The following is a 21,801-nucleotide window of genomic DNA, read 5'->3' on the forward strand; positions in this document are numbered from 1 at the left end:
TTTTAACCCGGTGTTCGGTTGTCTGTGTGTGTGTGTGTGTGTGTCTGTGTGTCCGTGTGTCCGTGGTAAACTTTAACATTGACATTTTCTCTGCACATACTTTGTCAGTTGACACCAAATTAGGCATAAAAATAGGAAAAATTCGGTTCTTTCCAGTCATCTTGTTTAAAACAATATTGCACCTCTGGGATGGGCACAAAAAAAATAAAAAAAGAAGCCTAATTATATGCAAAATGTCAATGTTAATGTTTACCACGGACACACACACACACACACACACACACAGAGAACCGAACACCGGGTTAAAACATAGACTCACTTTGTTTACACAAGTGAGTCAAAAACCACCGAGGCAACCATGTGTTTGTTCTGTATTGTCCGTGTGTTCTGTGTGGCTTTTTCAGGATTAAAGAGGCTATTCCAGTCTTGAATAAAAGCTTAATTTGTGTTTGCACATTTCTTCTGTCATTGCTGCTGTGTGCACAAGTCAAATAATCGGTATAAGAGCAGGCACGGCGCTTCCGTTTTTTGTTGTTTTTTTTTGTGGGGGGAAGTGTGGGTTTGTTCCAATGTGCCTTTTGTTTACCTGTGTGCTAGCTGAATTGGTAGCGTAAGCAGCATTGGCTTGAAGTTATGTACCTTGTGTGTGGAGAGAGTTACCACTCTTTACTATTTGTTTCTCCCAAAGACACACCCATTGAAGTGGACGACCCTTGGTTTTGTGGTCATGTAAGAGTTGAGTTTCACTACTTACTGGATGATGTCTTGAAGGTCAAGTTGTTCTGGGCATTGGTCTACTATCGTCCCGGTCCGTCTGTTCCTAACTGATTATTATTTCATTCTCACTTTCTCTGTCTCTCTCTCTGTCTCTGTCTCTGTCTCTCTCTGTCTCTCTCTCTCTCTTTAGATATGTGAAATGTGCTTTGACCAAAGTTAGACTTGGTGTATCAGATATTGCCTGCCATCGTTTAAGATACAGTGAAAAAAGAGCTGAGAAAGTGTTGTGTCGTTTATGCCATCAATCAGAAGAAGATGAAATTCACTTTATGTTTTGTTGTCCTTGTTTATTTGACTTAAGGTTGAAACATATCCAGCCTAAGTTTTATAATAACCCATGCCGCTTTAGATTCAATTTGCTAATGTCATCCAGAAATGAAACTGTATTGTGCAATGTGGCGTTATACATTTACAATGCCTTAAAGCGATTGCGTATTGCTATAACTTAGATCATAATATCAACATAGATTGTCAAATATAATAAGCATCTGAAGTGTAAATGCTAAGCAATGTGTTTTTGAAAAGTGTTTGTGTGATTGATATAATTGTGACTTACCCCTTCAGTAAGGGGCTTAGGCCTAAATCTGAATAAACAATTTCGTATTCGTATTCTCTCTCTCTCTCTCTCTCTCTCTCTCTCTCTCTCTCCCCGCCCCCAAGGCCTAAGCTCATTGGTTTAGGTTACTGGTCAGGGATCAACCAAGCAGATGTGTTGTAGCGTATGTGGATTTGTCCGAACGCAGTGACGCCTCCTTGAGTAACTGAACTGTGTTGTGTGGTGTGCTGTGTTGTGTGGTGTGGTGTGGCGCGTGGTGTGGTGTGTGGTGTGGCGTGGTGTGGCGTGTGGTGTGGTGTGGTGCGTTGTGTGGCGTGTGGTGTGATGTGGTGTGGCGTCTGGTGTGATGTGGCGTGTGGTGTGGAGTGTGGTATGGTGTGTGGCGTGGTGTGGCGTGGTGTGGTGTGGTGTGTGATGTGGCGTGGTGTGGTGTGGTGTGGTGTGTGGCGTGGTGTGGTGTGTGTGGCGTGGTGTGTGTGGCGTGGTGTGGTGTGTGATGTGGCGTGGTGTGGTGTGGTGTGGAGTGTGATGTGGTGTGGCGTGTGGTGTGGTGTGGCGTGTGGTGTGGCTTGGTGTGGTGTGGCGTGGCGTGGTGTGGTGTGGTGTGGAGTGTGATGTGGCGTGGTGTAGTGTGGTGTGTGGCGTGGTGTGGTGTGGTGTGGCGTGGCGTGTCCTTACATTTGTTTGCACACATTGAAGTGGACACCACTTTTTTTGTCATTCTTTTCTCTTTGTTATGTTCTTGCTCAAGTGTCTTTGTTTACTGGGCAATGGTTCTACTATCATGTTTTCTAATGAATTTTCATTACTCCCTTTTTTCTGTTCTTCTCGTTCGCTCTGTCTGCCCTTCTTTCTCTACAGAATGTAAATGTCTTCCAAGTTAACTTTGTACATTTCGTTTGATACTAAAAAAACTGTGTTGTGTGATTGGTGCATAAGGAAGATAAACACTTTTGTGTTGTTGTCCTAGTTTTTTTATTAAAGAGATGAAACATATCCGCCTAATTATATCACCCATCCGCAATTAGATCAATTGTAATGTATAGAAAACAATGAATGGGCGATAGATTATAACCACTGCCTAAGATGTTGCTATAACTAGACTTTATCACATAGATTTCTAATAGACGATACCTCAGACATTGTAATGTGCAATTGTTTCTTATGTTTGTGTGGTGTGGTGGCTATAGTGTAGCGAAGCGCTGTCCCTGGGGAGAGCAGCCCGAATTTCACTCAGAGAAATTTCACATCACAGATGCTGGCTGTCCAGTCCTTGGCACTCTGTCCTCTCCATCAACCGGCCCGTGCCCAGACAAAAAAAAAACTTCAGCTGACGATGTTAAAACTGATGTTTCCAATACTATCATCAGAAAACTCTTGACAGATGGAGATGAAAACGTGAAAATACTTGTTGCTACAGGAAAATTGTGTCCTGCATTTTTCTGGTAGTAGGTTTGCGTTTAACGAAGTGCATTCGTCCTACCTTGTAGTGTTGCTTTCGGTTATAAACACCATCTCCTTGGTGTTTCTTGCAATTTATTTCTGATTAAGTTGTTTGTTTGGTCTGTACAGGTTGGGAGTTATGTTCAGTGAGTTTGTTTGGCCTGTCCAGGTTTCCGTGAGTTTTTTTGGCCTGTCCAGGTTTGGAGTTGTGTTCAGTGAGTTTGTTTGGCCTGTCCAAGTTTGGAGTTGTGTTCAGTGAGTTTGTTTGGCCTGTCCAGGTTTGGTGTTATGTTCAGTGAGTTTGTTTGGCCTGTCCAGGTTTGGTGTTATGTTCAGTGAGTTTGTTTGGCCTGTCCAGGTTTGGTGTTATGTTCAGTGAGTTTGTTTGGCCTGTCCAGGTTTGGAGTTGTGTTAAGTGAGTTTGTTTGGCCTGTCCAGGTTTGGTGTTATGTTCAGTGAATTTGTTTGGCCTGTCCAGGTTTGGTGTTATGTTCAGTGAGTTTGTTTGGCCTGTCCAAGTTTTGGAGTTGTGTTCAGTGAGTTTGTTTGGCCTGTCCAAGTTTGGTGTTGTGTTCAGTGAGTTTGTTTGGCCTGTCCAGGTTTGGTGTTGTGTTCAGTGAGTTTGTTTGGCCTGTCCAGGTTTGGTGTTATGTTCAGTGAGTTTGTTTGGCCTGTCCAAGTTTTGGAGTTGTGTTCAGTGAGTTTGTTTGGCCTGTCCAAGGTTTGGAGTTGTGTTCAGTGAGTTTGTTTGGCCTGCCCAGGTTTGGTGTTATGTTCAGTGAGTTGTTTGGCCTGTCCAGGTTTGGTGTTATGTTCAGTGAGTTTGTTTGGCCTGCCCAGGTTTGGAGTTGTGTTCAGTGAGTTTGTTTGGCCTGTCCAGGTTTTGAGTTGTGCTCAGTGAGTTTGTTTGGCCTGTCCAAGTTTTGGAGTTGTGTTCAGTGAGTTTTTGTTTGGCCTGTCCAGGTTTGGTGTTATGTTCAGTGAGTTTGTTTGGCCTGTCCAGGTTTGGTGTTATGTTCAGTGAGTTTGTTTGGCCTGTCCAGGTTTGGTGTTATGTTCAGTGAGTTTGTTTGGCCTGTCCAGGTTTGGAGTTGTGTTCAGTGAGTTTGTTTGGCCTGTCCAAGTTTTGGAGTTGTGTTCAGTGAGTTTGTTTGGCCTGTCCAGGTTTGGAGTTGTGTTCAGTGAGTTTGTTTGGCCTGTCCAGGTTTGGTGTTATGTTCAGTGAGTTTGTTTGGCCTGTCCAGGTTTGGAGTTGTGTTCAGTGAGTTTGTTTGGCCTGTCCAAGTTTGGAGTTGTGTTCAGTGAGTTTGTTTGGCCTGCCCAGGTTTGGAGTTGTGTTCAGTGAGTTTGTTTGGCCTGTCCAGGTTTGGAGTTGTGTTCAGTGAGTTTGTTTGGCCTGCCCAGGTTTGGAGTTGTGTTCAGTGAGTTTGTTTGGCCTGCCCAGGTTTGGAGTTGTGCTCAGTGAGTTTGTTTGGCCTGTCCAGGTTTGGAGTTGTGTTCAGTGAGTTTGTTTGGCCTGTCCAGGTTTGGAGTCGTGTTCAGTGAGTTTGTTTGGCCTGTCCAGGTTTGGAGTTGTGTTCAGTGAGTTTGTTTGGCCTGTCCAGGTTTGGAGTTGAGCTCAGTGAGTTTGTTTGGCCTGTCCAGGTTTGGAGTTGTGTTCAGTGAGTTTGTTTGGCCTGTCCCAGGTTTGGAGTTGTGTTCAGTGAGTTTGTTTGGCCTGTCCAGGTTTGGTGTTATGTTCAGTGAGTTTGTTTGGCCTGTCCAGGTTTGGAGTTGTGTTCAGTGTGTTTGTTTGGCCTGTCCAGGTTTGGTGTTATGTTCAGTGAGTTTGTTTGGCCTGTCCAGGTTTGGTGTTATGTTCAGTGAGTTTGTCTGGCCTGTCCAGGTTTGGTGTTATGTTCAGTGAGTTTGTTTGGCCTGTCCAGGTTTGGTGTTATGTTCAGTGAGTTTGTTTGGCCTGTCCAGGTTTGGAGTTGTGTTCAGTGTGTTTGTTTGGCCTGTCCAGGTTTCGAGTTGTGTTCAGTGAGTTTGTTTGGCCTGTCCAGGTTTGGTGTTATGTTCAGTGAGTTTGTTTGGCCTGTCCAGGTTTGGAGTTGTGTTCAGTGTGTTTGTTTGGCCTGTCCAGGTTTGGAGTTGTGTTCAGTGAGTTTGTTTGGCCTGTCCAGGTTTGGAGTTGTGTTCAGTGAGTTTGTTTGGCCTGTCCAGGTTTCGAGTTGTGTTCAGTGAGTTTGTTTGGCCTGTCCAGGTTTGGAGTTGTGTTCAGTGAGTTTGTTTGGCCTGTCCAAGTTTGGAGTTGTGTTCAGTGAGTTTGTTTGGCCTGTCCAGGTTTGGAGTTGTGTTCAGTGAGTTTTTTGGCCTGTCCAGGTTTCGAGTTGTGTTCAGTGAGTTTGTTTGGCCTGTCCAAGTTTGGAGTTGTGTTCAGTGAGTTTGTTTGGCCTGTCCAAGTTTGGAGTTGTGTTAAGTGAGTTTGTTTGGTCTGTACAGGTTGGGAGTTATGTTCAGTGAGTTTGTTTGGCCTGTCCAAGTTTGGAGTTGTGTTCAGTGAGTTTGTTTGGCCTGTCCAAGTTTCCGTGAGTTTTTTTGGCCTGTCCAGGTTTGGAGTTGTGTTCAGTGAGTTTGTTTGGCCTGTCCAAGTTTGGAGTTGTGTTCAGTGAGTTTGTTTGGTCTGTACAGGTTGGGAGTTGTGTTCAGTGAGTTTGTTTGGCCTGTCCAAGTTTCCGTGAGTTTGTTTGGCCTGTCCAGGTTTTGAGTTGTGTTCAGTGAGTTTGTTTGGCCTGTCCAGGTTTTGAGTTGTGTTCAGTGAGTTTGTTTGGCCTGTCCAGGTTTGGAGTTGTGTTCATTGAGTTTGTTTGGCCTGTCCAAGTTTGGAGTTGTGTTCAGTGAGTTTGTTTGGCCTGTCCAGGTTTGGAGTTGAGCTCAGTGAGTTTGTTTGGCCTGTCCAGGTTTGGTGTTATGTTCAGTGAGTTTGTTTGGCCTGTCCAGGTTTTGAGTTGTGCTCAGTGAGTTTGTTTGGCCTGTCCAGGTTTTGAGTTGTGCTCAGTGATTTTGTTTGGCCTGTCCATGGTTGGTGTTATGTTCAGTGAGTTTGTTTGGCCTGTCCAGGTTTGAAGTTGAGCTCAGTGAGTTTGTTTGGCCTGTCCAAGTTTGGAGTTGTGTTCAGTGAGTTTGTTTGGCCTGTCCAAGTTTGGAGTTGTGTTCAGTGAGTTTGTTTGGCCTGTCCAGGTTTGGTGTTATGTTCAGTGAGTTTGTTTGGCCTGTCCAAGTTTGGAGTTGTGTTCAGTGAGTTTGTTTGGCCTGTCCAAGTTTGGAGTTGTGTTCAGTGAGTTTGTTTGGCCTGTCCAAGTTTGGAGTTGTGCTCAGTGAGTTTGTTTGGCCTATCCAGGTTTTGAGTTGTGCTCAGTGATTTTGTTTGGCCTGTCCAAGTTTGGTGTTATGTTCAGTGAATTTGTTTGGCCTATCCTGGTTTGGAGTTGTATTCACACAACGCGCATGCACGCACACACATACACACAAAAGGGTGCGCGCTCAGGCACACACAGACACGCCCCCCCCCCCCCCGCCCCCCCAGAAAAAAAAACACACACACACATGCACGCACACACAGACACGTACGCACGCATGCACACACAAACACAAACACACACACACACACACACACAAATCCTGTGTGGGATTGGGTCGGGCCAGGTTTTCTCTGGGAGCGCTTGGTGGAGCGTGCAGGACTGCAGTAGATGTTCTGTTGTCTGCCTGCCTGTTCTGCAGAGGCACTGCTCTGTGTCGCCGATACGGTGTTTCGTGTATAGGTGGTGTTTCAGGCCTGTCCTGAGCCTGAAAATGGCTACCTGCCCTCGACGAGTCAGCAGGTAGTACGGGTCTGCTCTGTTGCGGCGTGGATGCTGCTGCTTCCGCTTGTTCTGCGAGAGAGAGAGAGAGATGGTGAAGCATAATTTCGTCAGATCGCACGCTTTAACACCTGACTGAAAGCGAAGGCAGAACTGAAACTGTGAATTATTCTGGAAAAAAATAATAAAAAGGAGAGAAAGAGAGAGAGAGAGAGAGAGAGAGAGAGAGAGAGAGAGAGAGCTCACGCTTTCATTCAATGTTTGAAAACTGAAAACAACTGATTCTGATTTTATTCTGTACATGAGAAGAAACCTTCCGACAAAGCCAACCATTTGTGATCACGAACAGTCCAAACACCACCAAACCACCCGTCACCATGTCTGTGTTTTTATTTTATTCCATTAAAATAAAATTATATATATTGGTTCCCCCATGATACCAAAGACACCACACAGTAAACTCTGTGAAGAAACTGAATTTGTAGATATGTGTGTGTGTGTGTGTGTGTGTGTGTGTGTGTGTGTGTGTGTGTGTAGGGAGGGGGGATGGTTAGGCGCGCGCACGCGTGTGTGTGTATGTTTTCTTACAACTCTCGCAGGAAAATATGTTAATGTTTCTTTTTCAGCCACATCAGAAACTGCATTCAATTTCTTTCGATTTCAAGTGATATTGTCAGACGGTGTGTGTTTGTGTGTGTATGTGTGTGTGTGTGTGTGTGTGTGTGTGTGTGTAGCCTTCAATTTAACGTCTTTCGATTTCAAGTGATATTGTCAGACCGTGTGTGTGTGTGTGTGTGTGTGTGTGTGTGTGTGTGTGTGTGTGTGTGTGTGTGTGTTGCCTTCAATTTTAAGTCTTTCGATTTCAAGTGATATTGTCAGACGGTGTGTGTGTGCGTGGAGGACGGGGTTGGGGAGGTGGGGTGTGGGGAGTATGCACGCGCACACTGGCGTACGTGTATGTTTTCCTATTATTCTCGCAGTATAATGTGTTATTGTTTCTTTTAGCCACATCATAAACTAAAACACAGATTTTTTCTTCTTCTTTTCTTTTCCCCCCAGTGACATCACAAAATAATATCTGTGAAGAAATTGAATCTGTACATCTTTGGAAACCACGTGTGCATGGAAGTGTGTGTGTGCATAGTGTGTAGGAGGAAAAGGGGTGTGGTAATTGTCTCTCTGTGTGTGTGTGTGTGTGTGTGTGTGTGTGTGTGTGTGCAGCCTTCAGTTTAACGTCGTTCGATTTCAAGTTGTATTGTCATATGGTGTGTGTGTGTGTGTGTGTGTGTGTGTGCGTGGAAAGAGGGGGAAGGGTAGGCGCTCGCACACACGCGTGTGTGTGTGTGTGTGTGTATGTTTTGCTACATCTCTCGCAGGAAAATATGTTAATGTTTCTTTTTCAGCCACATCAGAAACTACAACACAGATATTTTTCTTCTTTTCGTTTTTTTTTTTCCCCCCATTCAGTCTGGTCTTTAAAAAGTCTGTAGGCCATGGATGACGTAATCAGGGAAAAACAAAACAACCCCCCCCCCTCCCCAAACCCCAACCCTCACACCCACCGAAAAAAAACACCCCAAAACTAACTCATGACGTCATCAGGTGATGGCTGGCAGGGAGAGGATGGTGAGGGGGCAGGCAACTCACGTCACGCTTACGTCACGCCATGCCGCGTCACTGTCACTGTCACCGTCACCGTCACCATCACCGTCACTTTCACTCGTCCCTCTCGCGGCCCCAGTGGAAGGACTTGACGTCGCGTTTCATCTCGTCCTCAGAGCCGCCGGCGACAGAAGTCGGAAGGTCGGCCTCTGCAGCAGGGAACAGAACCCAGTCTCCCTCCAGTTCCCCGCCGTCGCGCTTGCCGAAGCGGAACAGGGACCCCCGCTTGCCGAAGCGGAAGAGCGAACTGCGCTTGCCGAAACGGAAGAGGGACCCCCGCTTGCCGAAGCGAAAGAGCGAGCCGCGCTTCCCGAAGCGGAAGAGACTGCTGCGTTTGTCGTCCGCCAGAAGGTCCCGGTCACCGTAGAGGGCCTGGTATGGGGAGTCTTCCACAGTAGGGAGATCGGCCACGGAGCGCTTCTGAGGGTGCGAGGGCGCCATCGCCGCCGCCGCCGCCGCCGCGTCGTCGCCGTCCAGTAGAGAGTCTACGCCAACACACACACACACACAGACATAGATACACGCACATGCGCATGCACGCACGCACATACACACAAAAGGGCGCGCGCGCACGCACACACAGACAAGCCCCCCTCAAAACACACACACGCGCACAAACATGCACGCACACACAGACATGTACGCACGCATGCACACACAAACACACACACAAACACACATGCACACACACACACACACGTACGCACGCATGCACACACAAACACACACACACATACATGCACCCACACACGCATGGACACACACACACACACACATAAATAAATAAATACATGAATATACATATAAGTTAATTAATATATAAACAAACAAGTAAATAAATAACATGAAACATTAAAAAAAACACCCAAAAAAAACAACAACAAAAAAACAGATCATAAACAGTTGAGGTCGTCGCGACAGGCGGCACAAAGTGACCAAGTCAGAATTAAATTGACAGGCACACGGTATGGTGGCACAAACAGCCAATGAGATGCGGTGGCCAGATTTGAGTTAAAAAAAAGAACAACAACAACAACAACAACAGAAGAAGAAGAAGTTGCGCTTTGAACACCATTGATTAACAGTAATTGTTTCCGACAAGGCAGAGGGGAGGTGGGAAGCCAAGTGAAGGGAAGCTAATCATATTTGTTAGTTAATTAATTAATTAATTAAGTAATAAACCTGATTTCTTTTTCCCCCGCATGCAGCAACAACAAAAACACAATATGACCCGCTTCGCCTACCGTGGCACAAGGAAACGGGATAATACACAGAGGCAGCGAGAGAGAGAGAGAGCGAGAGAGAGATGGGCAGGGGAATGAAATGAAGTTTTATCGAATAAACTTACATGTTTATTTCAAAGCTCTGTTCCCCATGAAACGAATAGAGGGAGAGACAGACACGCAGAGAGAGAGAGTGAGAGAGAAATTGGATTTTATTTATTCATTTAGGCCAAAGCCCCATATGAAGGGCTATGAACTTAACAACATTTTCTAATAGATATATATATATATATATATATATATATATATATATATATATATATATATATATATATATATATATATATATATGAGAGAGAGAGAAACCCAAAATATTTTGCCATTGACGCAAAGATTCCTTTTTGGCTGGGGAAAGCAAAACAGTACTGAGAAAGAGAGGTGTTAGGGGAACAGAGAGACAAAAAGATACACACACACACACACACACACACACACACACACACACAGAAAGAGAGAGAGAAACAAAATATTTTGCCACTGGCGCAAAGATTCCCTTTTGGCTGGGGATAACAAAACAGTACTGAGAAAGAGAGGTGTTAGGGGGACAGAGAGGCAAAAATATTACACACACACACACACACACACACACACACACACACACACACACAGAAAGAGAGAGAGAAACACAAAATATTTTGCCACTGGCGCAAAGATTCCCTTTTGGCTGGGGATAACAAAACAGTACTGAGAAAGAGAGGTGTTAGGGGGACAGAGAGGCAAAAATATTACACACACACACACACACACACACACACACACACACACACACACACACACACACAAAATATTTTGCCATTGACGCAAAGATTCCCTTTTGGCTGGGGATAGCAAAACAGTACTGAGAAAGAGAGGTGTTAGGGGGACAGAGAGGCAAAAAGATACACACACACACACACACACACACACACACACACACACACACACACACACAGAAAGAGAGAGAGAAACACAAAATATTTTGCCACTGGCGCAAAGATTCCCTTTTGGCTGGGGATAACAAAACAGTACTGAGAGAGGTGTTAGGGGGACAGAGAGGCAAAAAGACACACAGACAGACAGACACACACACAAACACACACACACACACACACACACACACACACACACACACACACACACACAATGTCATCAAGTTCTTGAATCACTTTTCAACCCAGTAATATACTACTTGTTGGGGAAAGAGGAAGGTGGCAGAATGGTTAAGACACTCAGCTGCCAATACAGGGAGTCCGTGGGTTCGAATCCCGCTCTCGCCCTTTCTCCCAAGTTTGGAAAATTAAACTGAGCGTATATTTGTATTTGTATTTCTTTTTATAACAACAGATTTCTCTGTGTGAAATTCGGGCTGCTGTCCCCAGGGAGAGCGCGTCGCTACACTACAGCGCCACCCATTTTATTTGTATTTTTTCCTGCGTGCAGTTTTATTTGTTTTTCCTATCGAAGTGGATTTTTCTACAGAATATTGCCAGGAACAACCTTTTTGTTGCCGTGGGTTCTTTTACGTGCGCTAAGTGCATACTGCACACGGGACCTCGGTTTATCGTCTCATCCGAATGACTAGCGTCCAGACCACCACTCAAGGTCTAGTGGAGGGGGAGAAAATATCGGCGGCTGAGCCGTGATTCGAACCAGCGCGCTCAGAGTCTCTCTCGCTTCCTAGGCGGACGCATTACCACTAGGCCATCAATCCATAGTCATTCGGGTGAAACGACAAACCGAGGTCTCGTGTGCAGCACGCACTTGGCGCACTGAAAAAGAACCCAAGGCAACATGAGGGTTGCCTTCTGTCAAAATTCTGTAGAGGAAATCCACTCTGATAGGAACACAGAAATATAAGCATGCACTCAAGGCCTGACTAAGCGCGTCGGGTTATGCCTGCTGGTCAGGAATTTGCCAGGCAGATGTGGTGTATCATTTATGATTTTTGTCCCGAACGCAGTGATGCCTTCTTCAGAACTGGAACTGAAACTTGTTGAAGTGTACCCTTGGGGGTCATTCTGTGACAGTCTACACAGAATCCCGTGCTTAATCTGGGTTAGCCAGATATGTGGGAGGAGGAGGAATTTTGTTTAATGTCCCGTCACACATATCGGTGATTGAAGACATTTTGTTAAAGTATTTATGAATACATTTTGAGTATTATCGGTTAGAAGGGGGTGGGAGATGTGAATGGATGGAGAGTTGGGGGAAACTGGGCAAATGAGGGTGAAATGGGGGTGAAATGAGGGAATGGGTGTGAAATTTAAAAAGAATTCTAAATACAATGACAGGAAATTACTTAAAGGACATCTTAAAAGAGAAGTCGTTAAACTGACAAGCGAAACAACTGATAATGAATGCAAAAAGTCAAAAACATCAACGTTCTTAGTCACTTGTGAAGACACACTTTCGTGTACATAAGGCTTCATCAAGCTACAATAAAAAATTATATGCTTAATTGTCAGGTCGCTAAAACATATGCACTTGACATTAGAACAATACTTGGTCCGTAATGAATTTGATAATAGTCTGAGAGTTTGATAATAGTATGAACCCGGGGTAAAATCAAAACCGGGGACACAAAAACACTGTTACACCGGGACTCCCCAGGAAGCCACAGGAGCGACACAGCCTTTTTCTCTGACCCTGTGAGCGGTAGGGAGCCACCACCACCACCACAACACCACACGCTTCCCCCGACGCGCGTTTCGCTAAACCCTTTGTTCTCTGAAACCGGCTCCATCCTTTTCCCCGTCATCGTATCAGCAGGGTCCTTTTGGCGACACCCTCATATTTCTCCCTACGTCCTCACGTGAGGAGGAAGGTGGCACAGGGTCCTTTTGGCGACACCCTCATATTTCTCCCTACGTCCTCACGTGAGGAGGAAGGTGGCAAAATGGTTAAGACGCTCAGCTGCCTGTGCAGAGAGCCCCGGGAGGGTCCGGGTTCCAAGAGCGTAGTGATGGCCTAGAGGTAACGCGTCCTCCTAGGAAGCGAGAGAATCTGAGCGCGCTGGTTCGAATCACGGCTCCTCCGCCGATATTTTCTCCCCCTCCTCTAGACCTTGCGTGGTGGTCTGGACACTAGTTATTCGGATGAGACGATAAACCAAGGTCCCGTGTGCAACATGCACTTAGCGCACGTAAAAGAACCCTCGGCAACAAAAGGGCTGTTCCTGGCAAAATTCTGTAGAAAAAATCCACTTTGATAGGAAAAACAAATTAAACTGCACGCAGGAAAAAATACAAAAAAGGGGTGGCGCTGTAGTATAATGACGCGCTCTCCCTGGGCTGAGCAGCTCGAATTTCACACAGAGAAATCTGTTGTGATAAAAACGAAATACAAATACAATTACAATCCCGATCTCGTCTTTTTCTCCCAAGTTTGGCTGGAAAACCAAACTGAGCGATTCGACGTTCGAATGAGACGATAAACCGAGGTCCTGTGTGCAGCACACACTTGGCGCACTGCAAAAGAACCCATGGTAACGAGTGTTGTCCTCTGGCAAAATTCTCTCAGAATATAACGCCTATCCACGGTCGTAGACCAAGCTCTGGGCGCTTTATAAACACGGGGTCAGGGGTTAAGGGCCGAAACACTTGACTGAAGGGAGCTTCTTCTCTGAAGATCTTGTACTGTCCAGCTGTCCCTATAGAGTTTCTTATCACTGACACGAGTGATCGGAAAAATCTCCACCCTTTACCCACCAGGCACCGGTACCTAGATTCGAACCTGGGAACCTCAGATTGAAAAGTCCAGCGCTTCAACCACTCGGCTATTGCGGTCGTCATCCTCACTGTGTCGGCCTAGCGGGTTTTCTTTAAATTGCGTTTGTGACCTGGCAAAAATCTGATAGAAAAGGGTGGACGCACACTCAAATTATTTACAGGGTGTATGTGTGTGGGTGGGGAGGGGGGGGGGGGTTACGGAGTCGGGTGGGCAGCAGAAGAGGGAGGCAGGGTGATGGATGGGTGGTGGAGGAGGGTGGAAGGGGGGGGGGTGGATGGTTATGAACAAACCCGTTTGTTTTTCATCACGGTGGCTTCATGCTGACGCGGACTTTTGTCCATGTGTCCCATTTTGGGGTGGTGTGATGGATAAGATGTTGGACTCTTTCAGGGAGGCGGGGGCGGGAGGAGAGGGGTGGGGGGATTGCCGGTGGGGGTGGGGGTGTGTTAATGGCGACCTGCATGTGCGCGCGCGTGTGTGTGTGTGTGAGGAAAGAGGGGATATGGTTCCAGGTTTTTGGTGTTTTTTTTCATATTCCATTGGATCGTTTCGCTTAAAAAAATTATTTAAGTTCTTTTTTTTTATGTTTCAACAATCCCGCAGTCATGATCAGTTTCTTGTTTGAACAATTAGTATGAACAGAATTCTCAATCTATTGTGAAAAGCTTGTGAGTATGCACACCCTTTCAATAAGGACGTAATTTGATATAAAGTAATGAAAAATAAAATTAAAAGGGGGCGAGGGGAAGAGACATCGAAAGATAAAACACTCCATTTCCACAAAGACATTATAACCAAGAGAAGTGACAAAGTTTGTAATAGAACTTTATAACGTAACAAAAATTTGCTGTCGACAGACTACGTACTTCCAGAGAAAATGAACACGTCAAGTTTTACCATAGACACATACACACAGTTGCTATGAAAAAACACACCAAAACAAACAAAAACAAACAAAGAAACAAAACAACAACAACAGAAGAAGAAAAAAAAAAAAAAGATAAAAAAGAGGGGTTATTTGCGCCGAATTCCAACACAGCGACAGATATGCCATACCATTATCGTTTTTTTGCTCAATCACGTGACCACGCCGACATAGCGTTGACAGGAGCTCATCAATCATTGCCCCATGAAAAAAAAAAAAGAGAAAGAAGAACAACAAAAATCAGGTGACCGATGCCAGATTGTTTTGCACGATTTCCTAGAGCCTTGTGACACCTCGCAAAGCTTATCTACTCCCCCTACCCTCCCTTCCCTCTCCTACGTCTGCCGCGTTCAAGAGTTATCTGCCCCTGTAGCTAGCGGATTGTCTCCCTTGAGACTAGAAGACGTCATCCCTGGAGTTGGACCCATGGTGGTGGAGTCAAGTCGCGGAGGGTAGGGGTGACGGTGGGGGATGGTGGTAGAGGGTGGTGGTGGTGGAGAAGAGATCGATCAATCGATGGATCGATGCATCGTTTGATTGGCGCTGGGTGGGGGGTGGGGGTGGGAGCGTTTTGAAGAGTGGCGCGTGAGTAAAGGCATCGTTTGACTGGCGCTGGGTGGGGGCGCGCGTTTTGAAGAGTGGCGCGTGAGTATATATATATATATATATCATATATATATATATATATTCTTCCATTGAAGTGACCGCACTCATCATGATGACTATTCTGTCACTTATATTCCCTTGAAGCAGTGGTGAAGCCTTGGTGGTGACTAACACACACTGGAGACTGAATGATGATGAACGCCTGACGATCTGTCTTGTGAAGGCAGCTCTCCTTCGGCTCCACCCTCCTGGTAGGTAGGCAGTCTGCTGTACAAAAGACTCCTTCGTAATTTTTTTTTTTTTTTTTTTTTTTTTAAATTTTATATAATATCATAATTATTATTTATTTATTTATCTTTTTTTTCCCCCCCCTCAAGGCCTGACTAAGCGCGTTGGGTTACGCTGCTGGTCAGGCATCTGCTTGGCAGATGTGGTGTAGCGTATATGGATTTGTCCGAACGCAGTGACGCCTCCTTGAGCTACTGAAACTGAAACTGAAACTCTACAGCGTTCAGAGCCTGGGTCGTTGACCGAGGATAGACGCTATAGTGGAGGATAGACGCTACAGTGGAGGATTGACGCTATAGTGGAGGATAGACGCTATAGTGGAGGATAGACGCTATAGCAGAGGAGAAGACGCTATAGTGGATGATAGACGCTATAGTGGAGTGATGGCCTAGAGGAAATGCGTCCGCCTAGGAAGCGAGAGAATCTGAGCGCGCTGGTTCGAATCACGGCTCAGCCGCCGATATTTTCTTCCCCTCCACTAGATGTTGAGTGGTGGTCTGGATGCTAGTCATTCTGATGAGACGATAAACCGAGGTCCCGTGTGCAGCATCATTGCCCCACACGCACGTAAAAGAACCCACGGCAATAAAAGGGTCGTTCCTGGCAAAATTCTGTAGAAAAAATCCACTTCGATAGGAAAAAACAAATTAAACTGCACGCAGGAAAGAATACAAAAGAAAAAAGGGTGGCGCTGTAGTGTAGCGACGCGCTCTCCCTGGGGAGAGCAGCCCGAATTTCACACAGAGAAATCTGTTGTGATAAAAAAAAAATACAAATACAAATACAAGAATACAAATACAAAGATAAGTATCCATATAAATCAGGTAATCAGTAACCCGCCCCGTTGTGAAGCATGTGAGTATGGATTCGAGTCCCATATATCACGGACCGGGATTTTTTCTTCTCCTCCTTCGATCGTCGGCTATGACTCCCACGTTCCCCTGTATACACGAGTGGACTCTTACGTGTATGACCGTTTTACACCTGCCATGTAGGCAGTCGTACTCCGTTTTCGGGTGGGTTGCATGCCCGGTATGTTCTTGTTTCAAAAATCCACAGAGCGCTGACAGGGATTATCAGATCTTTAACGTGCGTATTTGATTTTCTGCATGTGTATACACACGAAGTGGGTTCAGGCAGTAGAAGGTCTGCACATATTATTATGTTGCTGACCTGGGAGATCGGGAAAATCTCCACCCTTTACCCACCAGGCACCGTTACCTAGATTCGAACCTGTGACTCTCAGATTAAAAGTCCAACACTTTAACCATTTAGCTATTGCGCCCGTCAATCAACCAGTCGCCCGGATGTGAAGCAGGTGTCTGTGGGTTCGGGTCTCATATGTGGACCAGGATTTTTACTCAGCCACTCCCAACCCCCGCCCCACCAACCTCCTACAATAGACCTGGAGTATTTGTCTGGGTGCTAGTTTTTCGGATGATACGGTAAACCAAGGTCCCGGGTGCAGCATGCACTTGCCGCAGGTATGAAGAACCCATGGCAATAACAAGGATTGTCCCTGGCAAAATTCTGTAGCAGAAAAAAAATCCACTTTTACAGGAAAACAAACTGCAGACAGGACAAAGAAAAAAAAGAACTGGTGGCGCTGTACTTTGGCGACGCTCTCTTCCTAGGGAGAGCGGCCCGATTTTCACTGTCGTGACAAAAATTTAATACAATACGATAGAATACAATGCAATAAGATACAATAAAATATAGCACATTACAGAAAACCACAGTACAACAAGACATGACACGATACAATAATTTATAATACAACACACCACAACACAACACAACGCAGTATAAATGTAGCCGTGTACCTGAGTGCTGTATAGGGGGACGGTACAAAAGAACTGACGTAATGATTTACTGTATTAAAGAATAGACAAGAATCCCGCGCACAGGCCAGGAACATATAGAGGCCAGTCACAAAAGGGTTTTTCTATTGTTTTATTTACAATAGTTATTAGGCGTTTGCTACTGCTGGTGTAGTAAACAGTCAGTGAAGCCAGCCTAGCACTTGGCTACATAAAATTATCGCATACATTATTAGTTAGGACTGACTGTCAGGTTTAAGGAAAGGGAGGTAGAGAGAAAGATAAGGTTAAGAAAAACAAATAAAGCCCATTTTATTATCGCGCCAAAAAAAACAAAACAAAACAAAACAATAATGAAACAAAACTAAAAGAAAGGAAGAAAGAAAAAAGTGAAGGGAAAGAAAAAAGAACAACTATCGCTCCTGTGGAATTATCTGTCACCTCCCATGAACGAACCGGAAGACAAACAGAAAAGCGGAAGTAGAAGGAGATAGATAAACGTTCACGTTGCTTCTGTGCTGTCAGTATCGAAAAGGACCACATTTTAACTCACTCAGTACGGCCAGTCCTCTCTTCTCCTCTACACAGACCCCTCGGATGTCCTGTGGGTGTCTGAATGACCCAACCTTTAGCTTCCGTTGTCAGAATTGTGGTATTCTTTGTCGACATTCAACTCTTCAGTATAAGAGCCTTCCACTTGCAATATTTTGATGATGATAGTTGGGGTGAAACGCTGTTAACGTCGTCTCTTTCGCCGTTCGTATGGAGAGAGTTAAATCAATGAATCAAGTAAACAGTTCACCGGTCACTCAATTCAATTTATCGTAGCCGTTAATATTACATAACTCTCCCATCGCGACGCCGTGAGCAGAGGCGACCGGTCAGGCGTTGGATATCTGATCCAGTGTTCACCAGTGATCAGGGTTCGAAGCCCTGTTACGGCATGGTATAGTGTGTCCTTGGGAAAGGCACTGAAGTTTAACTCACTCAGTACGGCCAATCCTCTCTTCTCCTCTACACAGACCCCTCGGATGTCCAGTGGGTGTCTGAATGACCCAACCTTTAGCTTCCGTCGTCAGAACTGTGGTATTCTTTGTCAACATTCACGTCTTCAGTATAAGAGCCTTCCGCTTGCAATATTTTGATGATGGTAATTGGGGTGAAACGCTGTTAACGTCGTCTCTTTCGCCGTTCGTATGGAGAGAGTTAACCTGACTTCACCGTGGCGTGAATGGTTACTTGACTTCGGTTGTGGGGAGGTTAAAGAGGCGGAGGAAGGAGGATTGGGCCCCGCCTTCCTATGCAGATCGAATCTCGGTGCACCTGGTGGGTAAAGGGTGGAGATTTTTCCCATCTCCCAGGTCAACATAATTGCAGACCTGCTAGTGCCTGAACCCCCTTCGTTTATATGCGCACGCAGAAGATCAAATACGCACGTTAAAGATCCTGTAATCCATGTCAGCGTTCGGTGGGTTATGGAAACAAGAATATACCCAGCATGCACACCCCCGAAAACGGAGTATGGCTGCCTACATGGCGGGGTAAATAAACAAAAACGGTCATACACGTAAAATGTTACATGTCTGTCTGAGTGTGTATGTGTGTGCGCCTGAAGTCTGATTGAATGACACAGGAAACGAATGATGAGCGCCCAGTGGCAGCCGTCAGTCGGCTCTACCCAGGTTGGCAGCCTGTGGTGCAAATGACCCCGTGTTTGTAAAGCGCTTAGAGCTTGGTCTCCGACCGAGGATAGGCGCAATATAAGTATCCATATCAATCAATCAATCAGATCCCTAGTGGATGTGAATCCACTGCCCTGATGGTCTTAACTCATTCTATGCCACACATACATGCCTGCTACAACTCCCCCTAACCAGCACTACTTGAGACCAATGCAGAACAAAAAACAGGGTGGTTCACTAAAACGGCGAAAATCGACAGAGAATTTGTTGATTTTATCAAAGCTTCGTTCTCATGCTTCCGGAATCCGTAAACGGATCAGATAGGAATGGGAACTGTACCAAACAAGAATAAACGAAATTAGAATAGTGTGGTGGTACGAGAACACTCGTACCTTGTGCATCCCCACTTCAAGTGTCCGGCTTGGGTGGCTGTTCCAGGAGACGACCCTCCTGCTGTCTCAGCTCTCTGGAACACTGGGCCACACGAGCCACATGACTATGACAGGGTTACGATTCAAGGGGAGGACAATTACTACTACTGCTGCTTCTTTCTTTCTTTCTTTCTTCTTCTTCTTCTTCTTCTTCTTCTTCTTCTTCTTCTTCTTCTTCTTCTTCTTTACAGTCCGTCTGATGAATGGCGCTGTCCTCTCTTAAGTCCTGTCTGGAGCCATGGAGCTTGGTGTGCAGTAGTAGGGTTGGTGTCGTCCTCTCCAAGTCCTGTCTGAAGCCATGGAGCTTGGTGTGCAGTAGTAGGGTTGCTGTCGTCCTCTCTAAGTCCTGTCTGAAGCCATGGAGCTTGGTGTGCAGTAGTAGGGTTGCTGTCGTCCTCTCAAAGTCCTGTCTGAAGCCATGGAGCTTGGTGTGCAGTAGTAGGGTTGGTGTCGTCCTCTCCAAGTCTTGTCTGGAGCCATGGAGCTTCGTGTGCAGTAGTAGGGTTGGTGTCGTCCTCTCCAAGTCCTGTCTGGAGCCATAGAGCTTGGTGTGCAGTAGGGTTGGTGTCGGCCACACCGTGTCTCTGAGCTCCATTCAGGAGGGGACAGGTCTGAAGAATAACTGGAGGACAGTTCACAGGATACTGCCCTGAAGGTGGTGGAAGCTGGTCGGAGGGGTAGAGGGGGGCGGAGGGGGGGGGAGGATAGGGGTAAGGGTGTCGCACACCTGTTGATTAGGGGATCGTGGGATTGCAAAGCAAGGCAAGGCAAGGCAAGGTATGAAGTGTATTTCATGTGCCCCATGGGGGCATCGAAAGGTCACATACATTCATCTTTTACGCACTCACCACACAATTGGTAAAAGGGAAGGTGAGGCTGTTTTGTCTTGTGCTTAACTGTTAGATGGAGACAGCAAAAATAATTATTTCAGATCCGTCCTGACCTCCAGGACTTTCTTCCTCCCATCATAGGCAACAGGGAGGAGATGATCGTTCTCTGTAGGCTGTGCACGGATCATTCATATCTGATGCTTTTCTTAGCTCTTGAGAGGTGAAGAACCTCCATGGTGTGTACCGTGCAGCTAAGCCTCTGAGTTTGTAAAACATCTTCAGACCAATTCTGAGTTTAGCTCTCCGACTATTATCAAATTCATTACGGACCAAGTATTGTTCTAATGTCAAGTGCATATGCTTTGATAACCTGACAATTAAGCATATAATTTTTTACTGTAGCTTGATGAAGCCTTATGTACACGAAAGTGTGTCTTCACAAGTGACTGAGAACGTTGATGTTTTTGACTTTTTGCATTCATTATCAGTTGTTTCGCTTGTCAGCTTAACGACTTCTCTTTTACGAAGTCCTTGAAGTAATTTCCTGGAATTATATTTAGAAAGTTTTTCAAATTTCACCCTCATTTCACCCTCATTTGCACAGTTTCCCCCAACTCTCCATTCATTCACATCCCCCACCCCTTCTAACCGATAATACTCAAATGTATTCATAAATACTTTAACAAAATGTCTTCAGTCACCGATATGTGTGACGGGACATTAAACAAAATCCCTCCGTCCATCTTCTGACAGACTGCTGGGATCTGCATAACATCCGGCACGAACACTTTAACAGCTGCACCATGAAGACCTTCTTCCGAGATATTCCCCCGGATACTCATTTTCACTTAATAAATGAAATACATTATTTTCAACTTGATTGAATTTTCACGTCGACTGAGCGAGGGGGGGGGGGGGGGGTGTTGGAGTTGAGGCAGTCTTTTTAACGTTATTTCAGTTACGTTATTTTCGGCTGTCTTGAACTGCTTTTAGAACATCAGTTTTAGAATGGCTTTTTTGTGGTAGGCATATTGAAATTGATGCTCCGTTTCCAAGTGTGCGCTAAATACCTTTCTCAAGTTTGATGACTTTACAAAATGTAAATTTCTGATGTGAATAGTTTCTATTACGGGAGTGGGTGGGCGTTGCGGGGGGGGGGGGGGGGGGGGATTTTTCTCTTCTTTTACGAAGAGAAATCATGCATGCAATTATCTTCCATCATAGGATTTTGACAGTCAGCTATACACGGTGACGGTTAACCAATGAGACGGCTTGCAACCATCTGCCCTTTGTCATTTTTCTCTTTATGTGGAAGGCTGATATTCAGTCAAGAGATGGTGTGCGTGTGTGCGTGCGTGTGTGTGTGTGTGTGTGTGTGCGCGTGTGTGAATGTGTGTGTGTGTGAGAGCGCGTAAGCGTGTGTGTATGTGTGTGTGTGTGTGTGAGAGAGAGAGAGAGAGAGAGAGAGAGCAAACGTGTGTGTGTGTGTGTGTGTGTGTGTGTCTACGCGTGTGTGTATGCGAGCGCGCGCAAGCGTATGTGTGTGTGTGTGTGTGTGTGTGTACCAAGGTATGAGCAAGCGACCGAGCGCGTGTTCACATAGCAATATCCGCGCGTGCATTCACAGTGCCCGTTGGCGCGTTTCTGAAGAACGTCCAACCTTTTTGCTTGTTAAAAAATGATGATAAAGGATGGTTTGATTGATGGTAGGGTTGCGTGAGTAAGATGACAGCAAATTGGGGAGGAGAGAGTGAGAGAGAGAGTGAGAGAGAGAAAGAGAAGGGGAGAAGGATAAGAACAAGAAGTCAAACAGGGCGAGAGACAGAGAGGGGATGAGAAAAAGAGAGATAGATAAGAAGAAGAAGAAGTTATACAGGCGAAAGAGAGAGAGAGAGCGAGAGCGAGCGAACGAACGAACGAATGAAAATCTTTAATGAACTTTAGCCAT

At 45.6% G+C, this 21,801-nt stretch overlaps 1 protein-coding gene across 1 annotated transcript in view; it reads right to left on the reverse strand.

The window, feature by feature from the left end:
- Positions 1 to 6,895: 6,895 nt before the first annotated feature.
- The window catches only part of LOC143276463 (uncharacterized), an 83,107-nt gene continuing 68,201 nt past the window's right edge, over positions 6,896 to 21,801 (reverse strand). Inside the window, exon 3 of the mRNA XM_076580966.1 lies at positions 6,896 to 8,765. Within this exon, the coding sequence (XP_076437081.1) occupies positions 8,335 to 8,765 (431 nt within the window). The 3' untranslated portion in view covers positions 6,896 to 8,334. The remainder of the gene's footprint in view (positions 8,766 to 21,801) is intronic.

Source organism: Babylonia areolata, chromosome 32 (genome assembly GCF_041734735.1).
Source record: "Babylonia areolata isolate BAREFJ2019XMU chromosome 32, ASM4173473v1, whole genome shotgun sequence".
Classification (NCBI taxonomy): Eukaryota; Metazoa; Mollusca; class Gastropoda; order Neogastropoda; family Buccinidae; genus Babylonia; species Babylonia areolata.